Raw genomic sequence first — 16,242 nt, 5'->3', positions numbered from 1 at the left:
CAAGTCATACTAATAATTTGTTTCACGAAAATAATATTTTGAAAATTTATGACCTCTATCGTTTGCAATTAGGACAGTCCTTGTATAAACTCACCAACCATTCTCTCCCCCCTGTGTTTGATTCCATGTTTTTAAAGAATGAAACTGTTCATGCATATCCAACCCGTCAATCCCATGAATATCATTTACCTTTGACTACGACGGTTTTTGCAAAATCTTTATTCTCCTTTTCTGGACCAAAATTCTGGAATTCTCTTGATAATAATATACATTTTCCTTAAAGTTAAAGAATCATTTAAAAACTTCATATACAGCATGATAATTAATTCCTTTTCTTCTTCTTTTTTTCTTACTTTTGATTTTCAAAATTGTTGTTGCTTCGTTAATCTCACCTCTCTTTGTTCTTCAGCGAGCCCGTGCTTCTGTGCCTACAGTCCCCTGGTTATGACCCACCATTTCCCTCTCCTCTCCCCCCCCCCCCCCCCTCTTGTCCACCTCGGACCTACTACCTTCTTCACTACTGTATCTTTCTATCCTCTCATCAATCTTTCCTTACAAGAGAGCCGCCTTGTGTTTGTTAATGTGCGTCCGTATGTGTGATTGTATGTGTTACAGACATATGAAACTATCTTGTTGTAGATCTAAGTGTTTCAAACTTTTGAACAATTGCGGCTGTTTTCCCCTGTCGGTACGATGGTGATTCGGGAGACGTTGTGTCATCGAAATCTGAGTCCTCTTCCGATGGAGAATGCCTATTTGTAACTCCACCAAAGTAAATGTGATGTACTGTAGACTCATCATTCTTTCCGTTAACATAGTCCGGATTGATAGAAGAATTTGTTATTGGTGATGAGCTCATAGGCGACTTATTCCTAAGTTTGATTGCAGGCAGATGCTCAAGTGCCTCAGAGTCTGCCGGAGTGTCCATCGGAGGCGCCGATGGTTCGATGAAGTTAGGAGATGGTGTTTGATCTCTGAGATGGTGCGACGTTGCATCGTCGTAAAAAGATTCGTGGGTAATGGTAGGAATCCCTTCGTGACACTGATTCGTAACCTTCCCTTTACCAAAGTAGATGTGCTGTATTTTACGCCCATTCATATTCCCGTTGCTAATCAACGATTCAAGCGAGGAAGACGGAGTTACGTACTCTCCAGCAGTCTGAATAACTGCCGGGGATATTTCTGCTGTTTGTAAGTCTTGAACGTCTCCAAGAGCTTCAAAATAATCTTCAACTGAAAGTTTGAAATCTGATTTTGCTTCATCATAAATGCACTCTGCGGGAACCGAAGGAGTGGAGATTGCCCTGAGCTGGTTGAAACCAACTCCCCGGAAGTAGGTATGGGTGATTTTAGATCTTTTCTTGTTCTCCCCCAGAGGAGGTTGTCCGAAGGGAGAAAAAGCTGAATGAGTAAAGCGTGTTACATTCGTCTGCTTTCTTGCTGGTGTTGCCTCGATCAAAGATTGAACAGACCCTATCAGGTCGGGAAGATGGCGGGACTGTGCCATGCTATCAGGGGATAATCTTCTGGGTTCACATGGCACTCTGTAGCATGGATTCAAGGCTTCCATGGCTCTTCCGTGGTCCATGGCTTTTTGAGAGAGCGTATCATTCTTTTCGGACTGCATATCCAAGTACACATTTCTTGACGATGGTGTATTCCCGAAATCTTTCTTTGTCTCTTTGTTGGGCATGGAATAAACGGGACATATTTCCTCGACTCCTGCTTTTCGGTCACCGCAGCGGAGAGCAACATAGGAGTCGATATCAGGATCCCTTCGATGGCCTTCATCCTGCATAGAGTTATCATCGGTCATTGGGCTTGTCTGACTTGCCGTAATTTCGCTGTCACAATTTTTCGTGTGCAATGGACACACCATTGTCCCAGGTCCATGAGGGCTCATCGAGGAACAATCGAAACCCGGGAAATAGGAATGCCGTACTTTTCTCGTCACTGCTGGTCCATTAGCTACGCCGATGTCGTCATCAGAGTATCCTCCTAATGTCGAGGAGTCGTTTACTTCGGGATATTGAGTCTGAACTTGCGATCCTGTCAATAGATTCTCGGAAATTCCAGAGGGAAGGGAACCCTGCGGTTGATTCATCACGAACGGACTCCTTGTCTGTGACGACATAATCGAATGTTCTGACCCTGTGGCCATCCTTCTTTCTGAAGGAGTGGATGGCCCCTGAGAGCGAGAGTCAGACAGGTCTTCGCTTGAATCATGGAGAATCATAGATCCGCTGGAAAAACTTGTCTGTGGAAGGAAACGGGAAGCAAAAAACATGAGATCATTAACACAAAATGTCATTTCGAAAGTCTCTTTTGTGGTCCTAACCTTTAAAGAGATGGAATGGTTTTGGTGAAGATTGGACTTCAGGTTTCCAATTGTTTTGTGAGATAAAGAACATGAATAATTCTGAAAGGAATTCAAACTTTTTTTTAATGAAAATCGGTTTTCAAATGGCTTGAATATCCCAAATAAAGCGATACCGATACAAGTGTGACCATATTTATTAGGCTTGCTTTGTTTTGTTTTTTGTTTTTGTTTTTGGATATCTCAACCGTTTTAATTTTGAATTTCTCTTGAAATTGTGCAGTCCTAAACATTTCATAAATTGATTTCTAAGTATCTCGCACAAAGTTAAAAGCTAGATCCTCATCTCAGCCAATGACTGTATAAAAAATGTGCTGTGACAGTGAGGGAGGTGATTCCGCTGAGCCATATCTTAAAATCCCACCGATTATGATAGGTCTTGCGTTTGGAAATATTGTCCACTTACGGAAAAGTCAGAATCTTCGGAAGAAAAGTTGTCACTGAGGTAAGAATTGCTGGATGCTTGTGGTTGCTTGCGTCGATATTTCCTTGTACCACAAACAATCGCCAAGACGTTAAAAGCGGCGAAGATGGCTAGAACAGCAGCTACCACCCCTACGATGACGATGCGGAGCGAAGTGGTGTGCCGGACTGGATGGGCTCGCATAGCTTGCATATGCGATACAAGTGGATGGCGGGTAGAAGTACCTGTTTCAGGAACCAGATTAAGATTTACACATGCTAAACAAGATTTTAGGAAAAGACATAGGATATCTAATGGCAACACATTCGTGATAGCATAAATATCATACTGGGTACGTAAATTCACGGGCCAAGATTGCATAACTTTTCGCTTGTCTTGATAAGTATAGTTCGAGAGCTGTGTATGATTCCTTCCAAACTAGAGGGAAAGGAAATGTGAATATCTTTCAGGTGTCAATATCCTTTATCCGATGATAGGATGATCGGTATTGTTTTGTTTTGTTTTTTGTTGGGTGGGGGGGGGGGAGGGTGTGAAATTCTTCAAAATGCAGCTATTTCAACAAGTTCTGCTGACGGTATAAACGTAAATTTGAGGGGTGAAAGTGTAACTGAGGTCCAGAGGTATATGGCAAGTACCTTTATAGGTCTTTTTTTTTTGCTATTCATAATATCCACATTTCACGCAAAATGACTCAAATGAACCTGAACACATCCATGCATGTACTTGGGAAGTAGATTTCAACCTCTGTGTAGTCTGTCTGCAGAGTGAAACAATCCCAAACATGACCTATATTCCACAAATAATTATGGTGTGAATCATAAGGTACTAGCATGCTAAATCGCACATATTTATAAGATATTCTGCTCTACGTTCATATCTTCGTGATACCAATCGCCATAGGTCATATACAGTGAACGATAGTGACCACGTAAAACTCATTGGCCCGAATTCACCAAGATGGTAGAGTTTTTGTTCATGGTTAGAACCATGGAAAAAGACCGTAGTTTGTATGGGGCGCCGAGTGTTGCATGACCAATTTTGTTACGAAATAGGCCATGCGACACTTGATGTCCTATTAAAAACTACGGTCTTGGTAATTGGTTTAAATCATGGCAAAGATTGTACCACCAAGGATTGTGCTTTGCAGTTTGGAAAAAAAAATACTCTACGCACAGAATGTTTAAAAAAAATGAATTCGCACTCACTTAAATTTGTGTAAGTCTCAGTCTGAGGAGAGCACGAAGGGCTTGGTGTTTCAGTCATGTTACTCTTTGGTAAAGCTTTCAAGGAAAAATTAAATCCAGCTTTCTGCTTGGTAGCGTCTGCGGTGAATATGATAGCGAGGCGATTTGAGTCTGACCGGAAAGAATTATTCGTCATTGATCCAGTTAGTTTATGCCAGTCGTTTGGCCGGATCGGGACATTGAACCCGAAGTATACGAAGTCGTACTGGTCCTCGATGTGGAGGAACTGGACGGTGAAATGGATTACATAAGTGGGCGGAGCTTGCACCAGCCAGTAAAGATACTCGTTATTGCGATACGAAGTTTTACTGATGATGTCTTCTGGTTTACATGTGGTCAACTCAATATCCGCATCTGCACAAACGAGTCAATCAAATAAATTGAAATATTTATAGTAAAGTCAGATTCAGCAACAAGACCATGAAGCCCGGCATTGGCGTATTTGAGAGATAGGGCGAGAATGGGAAGGGTTCAGCCAAACTATTTAAGCAGTTAACAAGAAAAATTATGAAGAGGAAAAAAAAAACGGGTGATGTTAGAACTAGCAAATACAAAAGTAAACAAAACAAAACTGCTGTGATGGTACACAGAAAGTGTCGTTTTGGACTTGACGAATTAATCTAGCTTGCACATCCGATACTGGAGAAAGGTCGAACATTATTAGCGTGTGTGTGTTTTTTTTTTTGGGGGGGGGAGGAGGGGGAGTTAAACACTTTGCAATAAGAAGATACGATCTCGGTGTTGCTGAAATATCTCAAAAACAAAGTGGTTCTAATAAAAGGTGGGACCCATATTTTATTAGGACCACTTTGTTTTTAATATCTCAGCCAATTCAAAACCGATTTTCATTAAACAAAACTTTAAATTCCTCTTAGAATCACAGGCTCTGTAATTTTACTTTCACATAAGTGGTTTCAAATCATCTCTCGAAACCTTATAGTCCATCTCAACCAATGCTGTACTATCCCTTTTACAAGCTCGCTTTTGAAGGTTCAATTATATTTCTCTTTAGCATTTACTTTTACTTTGATAGAAACTCTCACACATCGACCTCTATGTTCTATGTCAGTAATTTGTTTGTTTAATAGATACTTTATTTTCTGCAAATCATAAAATCAATCAGCAAATTAATATTCATACGGTACATAATCATGAACATGTGGGAAATGTACAAAGTAAATTCAGAACAGGGTCGTTTGACTTGCATAAACAAAGATATAAAAGGAAATTAATGATATAATATACTGTATGCATGTCTATGCAACGGGGATTACAACAACAATTGCAGTTAAGAAGCGATTATGCAGATGACCGCCATTGTAAGCATAGCTTGAAAAGATGGCCGGCCCGAAGAAAAGGTAGGGACGTACTAGATTCGTAACAGTACAAATTCTGCTGCGAAGATAGCAGGGGAAAATAAACTCTGATGTGTGATGGTGGTGAATGTGCGTGCAAGTGCTTGAAAGTGCACAAGGGCAGATAGGCTAGAATTTAGAATAATAAAAATGGTTTGCTGGAAGAGGGAACGATATGCGATGTTGCTATATCGGGAGACCACCATTAGCCATATAAATTATTTGATTTTAGTTCGTATTTGAAGTATACTGTAATAAAATGTGCTTCTTTAAGTTTGCTTTGAATGAAAACAAGGAGGCACACTGTTTCAACTCCTCAGGAAGAGTGTTCCATGTATCCGGACCGTGATGTCTGATCGACTTTTGAGCAAGTAGAAGCTTTGGATTACTTAAATGAAAATCTTGGGAACGACGGGTTGGGTATGAGTGAATATGGTCATTGGTTACTGAGGCATTATGAAAAAATGGTAATAAATTTTGAGTGTGTTTGTACATAAATATGGCAGTTAAATATAAATATATATCATGGGCCTTTAGAGTTTTTAGGCGATAAAATATGGGATCCGTGTGAGCCAAGAAGTTTGAATGTGTGCATATACGAAGAGCCTTTTTCTAGAGAATAAAAATTGTGTTCAATTTAGTTTTGCTACAGTTGCCCCATACGATATTACAGTACATTACATATGGTAAAAATAAAGTGTTATATAACATTATTAAAGTTTGATCATTAATTAAGTACTTTATTCTCCTTAAAACACCAGTTGCTTTAGATATTGCTGTTGTAATATTCTAGACATGAGTATTCCAAGTTAGATTACTATCTAGGGTCACTCCTAGAAACTTGGTTGAATGTTTCTCATCAATGTTTGTATCATCAATAGAAATACTTTTAGGAAGGGTGGTTTGGGATTGAAGAGTATGAAAATGTATAAAAGAGTTCTTATCAATATTGAATGAAAGCTTGTTACTTCTAAACCATTTCGATATGTTGCTTAATTCCATATTTAGTGTATCAACCAGTGTTGCAATATATAATATATGGGAATAAAAAACGTTGGTGTCGTCTGCAAATAAGATGAAGTTCAAACGAGGAGAGGAATTAATAATATCATTAATGTGAATAAAAAAAAAATATTTTTAAGAATTTTTTTTTGTTAATGTTGGTCCTTCTTTAGCAGCATCTATTCCCATAAATGATATTAAAAATTATAAAGATTACTTACCTGAAAGTAATCAAAATTCTTTGTTTTTTACTCCAATTAATGAATCAGAAATTATTGATATTGTTCGATCTCTGAAATGTAGTAATTCCTGTGGGCCTGATAACTTAAGGGTGAATTTTTTGAAAAAAATAATTTACCCCTTAGCAGCCCCTCTCACCCATATATTTAATCTATCCCTACTTAACAGTGAGTTTCCAGACTCTTTTAAAATCGCCGAAGTTATCCCTATTTATAAAAGAGAAGATCCATCATTGGTGAAAAATTATAGACCCATCTCATTGTTACCTGCAGTATCGAAAATTTTAGAAAACTTAGTTTATAAGCGTCTCTCCTCGTTCATGATCGAAAATGAAATATTAAATGTGAATCAGTTTGGTTTTAGGAAAGGATTTTCTACCGATTATGCTATAATCAAATCTGTTGATAATATCATTGATGCGCTTATTAAAAAGGAGCTCATGATTGGAGTTTTTATGGATCTTAGTAAAGCATTTAATTCGACACTACTGATAATGACATTTTATTTGAAAAATTACATAATTATGGCGTGAGAGGGATTACTTTGTCGTAGTTTAGAAGTTGTCTAAGTCATCGAGAACAATATGTTGCATTTAAATCCAATTATCCCTTCCATTTGAACGTGTCATGTGGTGTCCCTCAGGGATCTATCCTCGGGCCCCTACTTTTTTGATTTATATTAATGATATCATTAATTCCTCTCCTCGTTTAAACTTCATTTTATTTGCAGACGACACCAATATTTTTTATTCCCACAAGGACATTGTAACACTGGTTGATACATTTAACATGGAATTAAGTAATATTTCGAAATGGTTTAGAAGTAATAAGCTTTCATTGAAAATTGATAAAACATGTTTTACACATTTTCATACGCTTCAATCCCAACCCACCCTTCCTCAAAGTATTTCTATTGATGATATAAACATTGCTGAGAAACATTCAACCAAGTTTCTAGGAGTGACCCTAGATAGTAATCTAACTTGGAATACTCATGTCCAGAATATTACAACAGCAATATCTAAAGCAACTGGTGTTTTAAGGAGAATGAAATACTTAATTAATGATCAAACTTTAATTATGTTATACAACACTTTATTTCTACCATATGTAATGTACTGTAATATTGTATGGGGCAACTGTAGCAAAACCAAATTGAACACAATTTTTCTTCTTCAGAAAAAGGCTCTTCGTATATGCACACATTCAAATTTTTTGGTTTACACTGATCCCATATTTTATCGCCTAAAAACTCTAAAGGCCCATGATACACATTCATACCTATTTGCTATATTTATGCATAAACACATTCGAAATTTATTACCATTTTTCCATAATGCCCTAGTAACTAATGATCATATTCACTCATACCCTACCCGTCGTTCTCATGATTTTCATTTAAGTAATCCAAAGCTTTTACTTGCTCAAAAGTCGATTAGACATCACGGTCCGGATACATGGAACACTCTTCCTGAGGAGTTGAAACAGTGTGCCTCCTTGTTTTCATTCAAAGCAAACTTAAAGAAGCATATTTTATCACAGTATACTTCAAATACGAATTGAGCACGAATAATTTATATGACTCATGTTGGTCTCCCGATAGTAGCAACATCGTAAGTCATCCCCTCTTCCAGCAAACCAACTTTATTATTCTAAATCCCAGCCTATCTGCCCTTGTGCACTTTCAAGCACTCGCACGCACATTCACCACCATCACACATCAGAGTTTATTTTCCCCTGCTATCTTCGCAGCTGAATTTGTATTGTTACCAATTTACCTACCTGCCTTTTCCTCGGGCCGGCCATCTTTTCAAGCAATGCTTACAATGGCGGCCCTCTGCATTATCACTTCTTAGATATGATATTGTTATTGTAATCCCAGCTGCATAGACATGCATACTGTAATATCATTAATTTCCTTTTATATCGTTGTTTATGCAAGTCAAACGACTCTGTTTCAAATATACTTTGTATGTTTCCTATGTTCATAATTATTCAATCTATGTATATATTGATTTGCAGAAAATAAAGTATCTACCAAACTACCAAAAAACTACTACCTTTTCACGTTTTCAGGAGTAGGTTTCCTCAGAGATATTTTATAAAGACGGTTTCGAGTAAGAATGGAATGTATAAGACCTTGAGTAATCCAGGGTTGCCGAACTTTTTTCCTTCCATTTGTTTTGGGAGTTAAAGGAATATGTTTATCATAATAATCTAATATTTTTTGTAAAAACATTTCATAAAAAGAATTAACATCTTAGAGTTCAACGACGTCATTCCATTGTTCTTCGAATAAATCTTGATTCAATGAATCGATATTTTGTGGCTTTTCATTTCTATGCATTTTCAAATATTGTTTGGGTTGGCGGCGTTTTGGGGTTGTTACAGATTTATCATTAATCATAAAAATCGGTAGGTGATCGGATATATCTGAATAAAGAATGCCATTCGTGCAGATTTCAGTTATAACATTAGACAGTATATTATCTATTAATGTTTTACTATAGGTGGTGTTGTTTATTCTGGTGGGTTTATTAATGTGGGGATGCAGTGAATTGGAAAGTAATATGTCATGGAAATGGGTGGGTTGTAATAAATCTATATTGTAATCTCCCATTTAAAAAAAAAACGGATTTTCTCTCTCCAAGAATTTCATTAGCACATTGGTCGAAGTTGTCAAAAAAAGATTGAATGTCATTTTCTGGAGGACGGTAAATGGTACCAACTATAATATTTTTCTCATCATTTAAGATTTCAATAAATAAACTTTCTGCTCCCTGAATACACAAATCAGTTCGAATTTTAAATCTAATTTGATTATTGACATACATGGCAACCCCACCTCCTATGCCACGCTTTCTGTCATTACGAATAAAATTGTAATTTTCAATGCCAAATAGGTCTGGGGAATTGGTATGCAACCATGTTTCGGTAACTCCTTTAACGGAAAATGGGAAATCATTGAGGGACCTTAAAAATAATTCAAACGTTTCAGAATTTTTATTTAAACTCCTTGAATTAAGATGGATTAAACTAAAATTAGCCCAAATCTGATTTTCCTTATTAGAAGGAAATTGACTGTTGAATTCATTGATAGTGAAGTACTGACTTGCGTGGTTGACGAGCTGTTGATCATCTATTCCGAAATCAGGATCCATTTACAATGAGTGACATTGCGTGATAGCAGCATATTATGGTGCAACGAGAAGTGCAGTGCGTGCACATCGTTTACACGGGGTGTATACGATGAGGTGCATCGGTGCGTGTTGTGCTGTAATATAGAGGAGTGATTGAAACGAAATTGACATGATCCGCAGGACTGCAAAGCGTAGACACACAAAAACACAAAATTCAAATAATATGCTTCACTTTAGGGGTGATCTAGCAAGTACTGTAACTTACACATATTGAGAAATAAGCAGTATCATATGTCAATACAATCTCCTTTCTGAAAGGAATGTGTCATTTTAACATATTCCTGTTTGGCATTAGAGTGGCTCGGGGTGGAATGCAGGTGGAGGAAAAGAGGAAGAAATAAAGGCAGACTCCAGCTGGGCCCCGTTGCTAGAAACTTTGCGTTTAAACGCAACTTGCAACTGATTGTCACTGGCCAATCAAAATCATTGTTACATGCATGTCTTCTTAATAGGGCAGACCCTGAGCCAATCAGAATGGTTGTTTCAAAATTAGCAATTATTTGCAATTGATTGCAACTTTCTTGCAACGGGGCCCTGAAAGGGGGGGGGGGGGCTGGACTAGAGAAAGCTTGTTTCGATATAATCGTGTATGGTATGGGTAGAGAAGAAAGGGAGGATATGAAGGCAGATACCGGAGGGAAGGCGAGAATTTGGATGCTATACAGTATGTCCCCAAAAAATTACAACGTAACCCCCCGCAATGATATCTTTAAAAATAGTGAATCAATCTAAATACAAATTCAGGGTATGAAACTATAACTCATTGCCCACATCTTACAGAAAACCCCATTCGATTTGCTTCAGTGGTCAAAGAGAAATGAGGAATTTTGTAGAGGATGTCGGGAATCTCTTTTGTCCAAGTTCTGTCTATTATCCACGCACTAGAGCATTGAATTGCTAAAATTGGAAAAATTAGACTCATGACATGCTTTACAACAATCTACATTTCTCTGTGACCGCTTAACCAAATTGAATGAGGTTTTCTGGTAAATAGAGCTAAGATGTCATATTTTAAGGCCTCGAAGTAGCACTTAGACAGGTCGATCATTTTGGATGTTATTAATTCGAAAATTTGATTGTAATTTTTGTGGGACATACTGCAGTATGTCCCACAAAAATTACAATCAAATTTTCGCATTGATAACATCCAATATGATTATTTTTTTTCCATGCTACTTCAGGGTCTTAAAATATAACATCTTAGCTCTATTTTGCAGAAATCCCCATTCGATTTGGTTAAGCGGTCACAGAGAAATGGGGATTGTAGTAAAGCATGTCATGAGTCTGATTCTTCCAAGTTTAGCACTTCGATGATTTTGTGTGTTAACAATTGACAGAACTTCGACAAAAGAGATTCCCGACATCCTCTACAAAATTCCTAATTTCTCTTTGACCACTGAAGCAAATCGAATGGGGTTTTCTGTAAGATGTGGGCAATGAGTTAAAGTTTCATACCCTGAATTTGTATTTAGATTGATGCAATATCTTTAAAGATATCATTGCGTAGGGCCCCGTTGTAATTTTTTTTGGGACATACGGTACAATAGGGTAGAATACGGGTAGAAAAGACATTAAGCTGTGGAGACAAAGAAACATAACAATTTGTTGGATGCGAACAGTGAACTAAGAGACTGTATAACAATTCATGTATTTGTGACAGTAAAACCAGAGTGAGTCGAAATCGACAAGTCACAAAAATGTCTTTCATACATATACTTGTCAAGTTAATTCAGCGACGTTGCCGAGAGTGAAAAGTTGTGGTTGATGTATGGACCTCGATTTGATTATCTTTTTGGTACTACTGTGTCTTTAATACGGGATATATATGGCTTAAATTGTTTATCTACTGTACTGAAATGGAATACAAGTGGACTTTGATCATTTGAATTTTGATATACATGGCTTAATTTGTTCATCTACTGTACTGAAATGGAACATAGTTTGAATATTGATCATCACGTTATGTGGTGAAGCTACAGAAGAATTAAAAATAAAGAAATACATTTGAGGAAAATGTGGTGACTAACCACACTTTCCTCGTAATCACTCATACCTGCAATACCTCAACATTGGAGCAAACTCTTTACTCATACATGCCTTGAATGCTATATTCGTTAGGATACATGTAACAAAGAAAAACAATCGTGACAATGCCACTTAGGTTCTTTCCTGCTACTCAGATGTGCCTTTATCTATAACATAGAAGTCAAGGTAGCATAGCGAGTTAAAACTTGGGTGGGGTTGTTTAGTGACGCGGAGCTAGCAAGATATACTGCCAACGGAAAATGGCGCGAATAGTGGGCTCAACCGATTCAATTGCAAAAGGGATGGGTGTTTCGTTCGAGTGTAAATGCCTATGTTAGGTTTATACTGTTGGTGTGCGAAGTGCTAATTCTGCGTTCGTCTTGGTGACAATGGTTGAATAATAGAAAGAAGCTGAGACAGAGAAGAGTGGAACGAGGTAAAAATACCTCTCTAGGAAATTTGTCTTTAAAATAGACCCTTCAAAAGATCAGGTCGTGCGTCGACCTCGAGTTCATTGTTCATAGTTGTACCGACAGGGGTGGCAAGGTGTAAAATACATGAATCAAGTAGCACGCACATTACATAATCTTACAATATATGATGCTTGTTTCCGGGATGTAATGTTTTATTGTATTCCCAAACTGGATATTATGAATCATCATATGATTTTATATGGGAATTTTATATGAAAAATGAATTGATATTAGAATTGAAATGAAAATATGATTAATATTTTATTTCAATGCGAAAGCATTATCTTTTCAAAAGTTATGAGAATATATAGGTAAAAGAGTGGAAAAGATTTTTACAAAATTAAACTGGTTCTTTAAAGCCATGCCTAACAACTTTGCCTATATAATCACACCGTTCGAGGGAAAACAAGTGTTCAAGAAAAAAAATCCTCTTTCGTGTTATGGTCCCAAACTGTCGAATGACGTAAAAGATGACTTGCTCTTTTATAAACTATAAAGAACTAAAAATTGACCAGGTTGACCCATATTACCTATTTTTAATCCTAAAGAATGGTTGGGTCGTGCAAATTTTTGTTGCTTTTGTGATGCACAGCCATATTCATATACGCGTGGGGGTTTATGCAGAATTAGTAAGGTTCTCAAAAACTTTGTCTCACGTATATTGTATGCTTCTATTCCTCGAGTCTTTGATCAGATAAAACATGATAAGTGTGTGTGTGTGTGTGTGTGTGTGTGTGTGTGTGCGTGTGCGTGCGTCAGTGTGCATGCGGGGGGGGGGAGGTGGGAGGAGAGGTACTCATTATGAGATCATAGGTCTTCAGGAACCAGCAACCACGTTCCCATTGGATATCAATACTGACGGGTGCACGTCACGATCTAGACACCCACGACCACGAGTCATAACACCTACGAGTCATACAGCCCACGAGTCATACAGCCCACGAGTCATACATCCCACGAGTCAAAACACCCACGAGTCATACAGCCCACGAGTCATACAGCTCGCGAGTTGCACAGCTCACGAGTCATACTTCCCACACTAGAAACTTAAGTGAAAGAGGCCCTCGAGCTCAATATTAGGTAAAATAGGCCCACGTGCTATACCGTCCATGAGCTACAAGCAAAAATATAAGTTCTTTTTGTATGAATTTCTATGTGAACAACCAAAGAAACTCCAACATTTATTGTCATGATTACACGTAAGTGGTAATCTGTCATATATTGATTTTTTTTTATGCAAGACAAAATTGACACTTTTATTTTTTCCCTTGATTTGCGTGCATACCATAGGTATCGAGTTATATCATATGATAAATCCTGATATAAGATATAACGTATAATAAATGATTAGAGACTTAAAAAAAAAGGAGCATTCAATGTTTGTAATGGTTAACCATGTCATTATTATCAATTAAAAAATATGTTTAAATTTTTACAGTTTTGAAGACACGTCTGTCTTTGGCCGTTTATGATTTGTTATTTTTGTTTTAACTTCCTACCATGACAGGCACAAAGAAATGAACAACAAACAAACAACAAACAAACAAAACCATTCTTAATTGTTTTCTTTGATTTGCACGACCGACTTGATTTCCGACTCATAGGCCAGTTTATGCACAGATTTCCATCCTGTTGAAAAGCACTTCTGACTGCGCTTTGACGCTACAACACTGGCAAAATGACATGGTTTTTTTGTTGAAGTTTCTAGTATTTAACTCTAGGAAGAATCATCCGGCATGCGGGGATGACTCGTGCGAATACCGAGTCGAAAATCACGTCGACCATACATGTACATGGATATCGAAAGCATGCTGTGTGACTGTGATGTTGTATCCTTACCTGTTGCAGATTCATAACTAATGCGGATTTCAACATCGGGACTGCGGTGAGTTGAAATATGTGGTTGCACGAGAAGTCGAATCCACGCTCCTGGGCTAATCGATACAACATCACTGGGAAGTTGATCCCCACTGAAAAGATAAAAGAAATGGAGTTACACCCCCATTTCACAGAGATTTTCTGTCATCGGTCACTCACCGGAAGCAAAGTGTGGCTTTCGGCCTCCCATCGAAGCGTATCGGATCACAGTCTGACGAATCCGACTCGTGTTGGTCGACTATCAGGTCAGCGTCAGACACGACGGGGCAAGATCGTGCGATGAACATCAAGCCCCACACGTCTGACACTCACCTAATAGTCGACCAACCACGTCAGATTCATCTGACATACACTTCGGTGGGTGCCCAGAAGCAACAAGCTTTGCTTCCGATAATCGACTGATGAGAAAAAAGATATCTGTGGGATTGGGGTAATAAGGCAAAATATTTGTTCGATTACGACTAGCACAAACTTGTAAAAGCATTAATTCTATACATTAATCTGTATTCGTTATGTCATACATTTGAAGTAAATGTAGAGATTTACATGACTATTGTATTTAGTGTTTCGAACAATTGTTGAATAAGAAGTTTCATACAATTAAACTGAAAGAAAAACCATTAACGGGAAGAAGACAGAGACGAAACTATGACGAATATGGTATGGTATGGTATGGTATGGAATGGAATGGTTTATTGATCAAACTTCGCAGCCGAACGGCTGAATTGTGTCTGATTTACATCGATAAAAATACAATTAGACAAAATAGCTTACATATACAAACACGAACAAAATACAATCATTACGACAACCACGAGACAAATCATCAGAGCATCAGTAGTGGAAATACATTGAGTATATTAATTATATTATATACACAAACAGAGTTGAGTGAAAAAAACAAACAAACCCGTTTTACATAATACATAATATGAACCTTATATCCTCCATTAGTGACGTATCACTACCCTTTAAGGTAATGAAAAGGGTATAGAAGAATAAGGGAGAGGGCGTGGAATGAGGAATGTTGAGAGATAGCGGATGCTATATGAAGTGTGAGGCTGAGACAGGAACAGAGTGAGGGGGAGAGAGGAGAAAAAAGAAGCAAAGGCTGGGGGAAAAGAAAAGGGAGGCACAAAGCGAGAGCAGGACAAATGTGAGAAGATAAAGGAGAAGAAGAAGAGGAGTGAGTAGAGGGGAAAAGGAAGGAAAGAAAGGGAAAGAAGATGTATGCGTCTGGACAAATATAAAAAACAGACAATTCAAACATAATGGACATACAGATGTAAACACATTATTGCACAGATGTAAACACACTATTGCAATATGCGAACAAGAAGGGAAAATAGGGTGAGATGGGGAAAGTGGCGTAACTACGGGGGGGGGGGGGGCACGTGCCCCCCCCCCCCCCCCATCCGCTGGTTAAAAAAAAATACCAAAATGGTAATTCAAGGGTTAGTAAACTGCTTTTGAAATCGACATGAAAGGGTGATCATTATCGATATTTTTTTTCAAGATTTTTTTTTCTAAGATTTCTTTTAACCATAATAAAAGGGGTATAATATAGCGTGAAACATTGTTCAAAAAGCCCGGAGCAGACAAAAGATTGTGATTCAGCGTGATTCCTGGTTGGCATTCTGAATATAAGCAGGATGTGCGCAGTGTACTCAGAACATCCGAACGGCAAAAAGAGTCGCTGCAATGTTGCGCAATGTGATGTAGACACCTTTGTACCTTACGCTTCGTTATATCAAAGCTAGATCATTGATTTTACAGTGTTGCTTTACATAGTCTATATTAAAATGCCTCGCATTGCCAATGATAAGACTTGACCTGGGCTATTTCCTAACTTTTCCATGTATATAAAACACACACACACAAACACAAACAATTAGGGGATGCTCTAAAGTGCAGATTTTGGACATCCTTCCCCCGCTTGGTCACTTCGACGCCCCTCTCTGGTCATACCTCCCCCAATCATGAACATAAACCGACACCCTTGACTACCAATGGCGGATCGGGGGG

The 16,242-nt window shown here is 38.0% G+C and overlaps 1 protein-coding gene across 1 annotated transcript; it reads right to left on the bottom strand.

The window, feature by feature from the left end:
- Positions 1-625: 625 nt before the first annotated feature.
- On the bottom strand, positions 626-14,504 carry LOC139721479 (uncharacterized). Its single transcript, XM_071632799.1, has 5 exons — positions 14,377-14,504; positions 14,179-14,309; positions 4,007-4,399; positions 2,784-3,025; positions 626-2,257 (listed from the first exon to the last, which is right to left on the bottom strand). The coding sequence occupies exons 1-5, from the start codon at positions 14,502-14,504 to the stop codon at positions 626-628; spliced, it is 2,526 nt and encodes an 841-aa protein (XP_071488900.1).
- Between the last annotated feature and the right edge of the window lie 1,738 nt (positions 14,505-16,242).

The sequence above is a fragment of the Diadema antillarum genome, unplaced genomic scaffold (assembly GCF_040938485.1).
Source record: "Diadema antillarum isolate AM-2024a unplaced genomic scaffold, OU_Dant_1.0 scf00000013, whole genome shotgun sequence".
NCBI lineage: Eukaryota > Metazoa > Echinodermata > Echinoidea > Diadematoida > Diadematidae > Diadema > Diadema antillarum.
Note: the sequence above shows the minus strand (reverse complement) of the source record. Positions and strands in the feature narration are given on the sequence as shown.

What these genes read in the sequence shown, in the direction of transcription:
- LOC139721479 (XM_071632799.1), bottom strand. Translation starts at nt 14,504, where the DNA reads ATGTTCATCGCACGATCTTGCCCCGTCGTGTCTGACGCTGACCTGATA. An exon ending in AAAGCCACACTTTGCTTCCG is followed by an intron (nt 14,310 to 14,376) that starts GTGAGTGACCGA and finishes TTATCTTTTCAG; the next exon opens with TGGGGATCAACTTCCCAGTG. An exon ending in TGAGACTTACACAAATTTAA is followed by an intron (nt 3,026 to 4,006) that starts GTGAGTGCGAAT and finishes TTCCTGAAACAG; the next exon opens with GTACTTCTACCCGCCATCCA.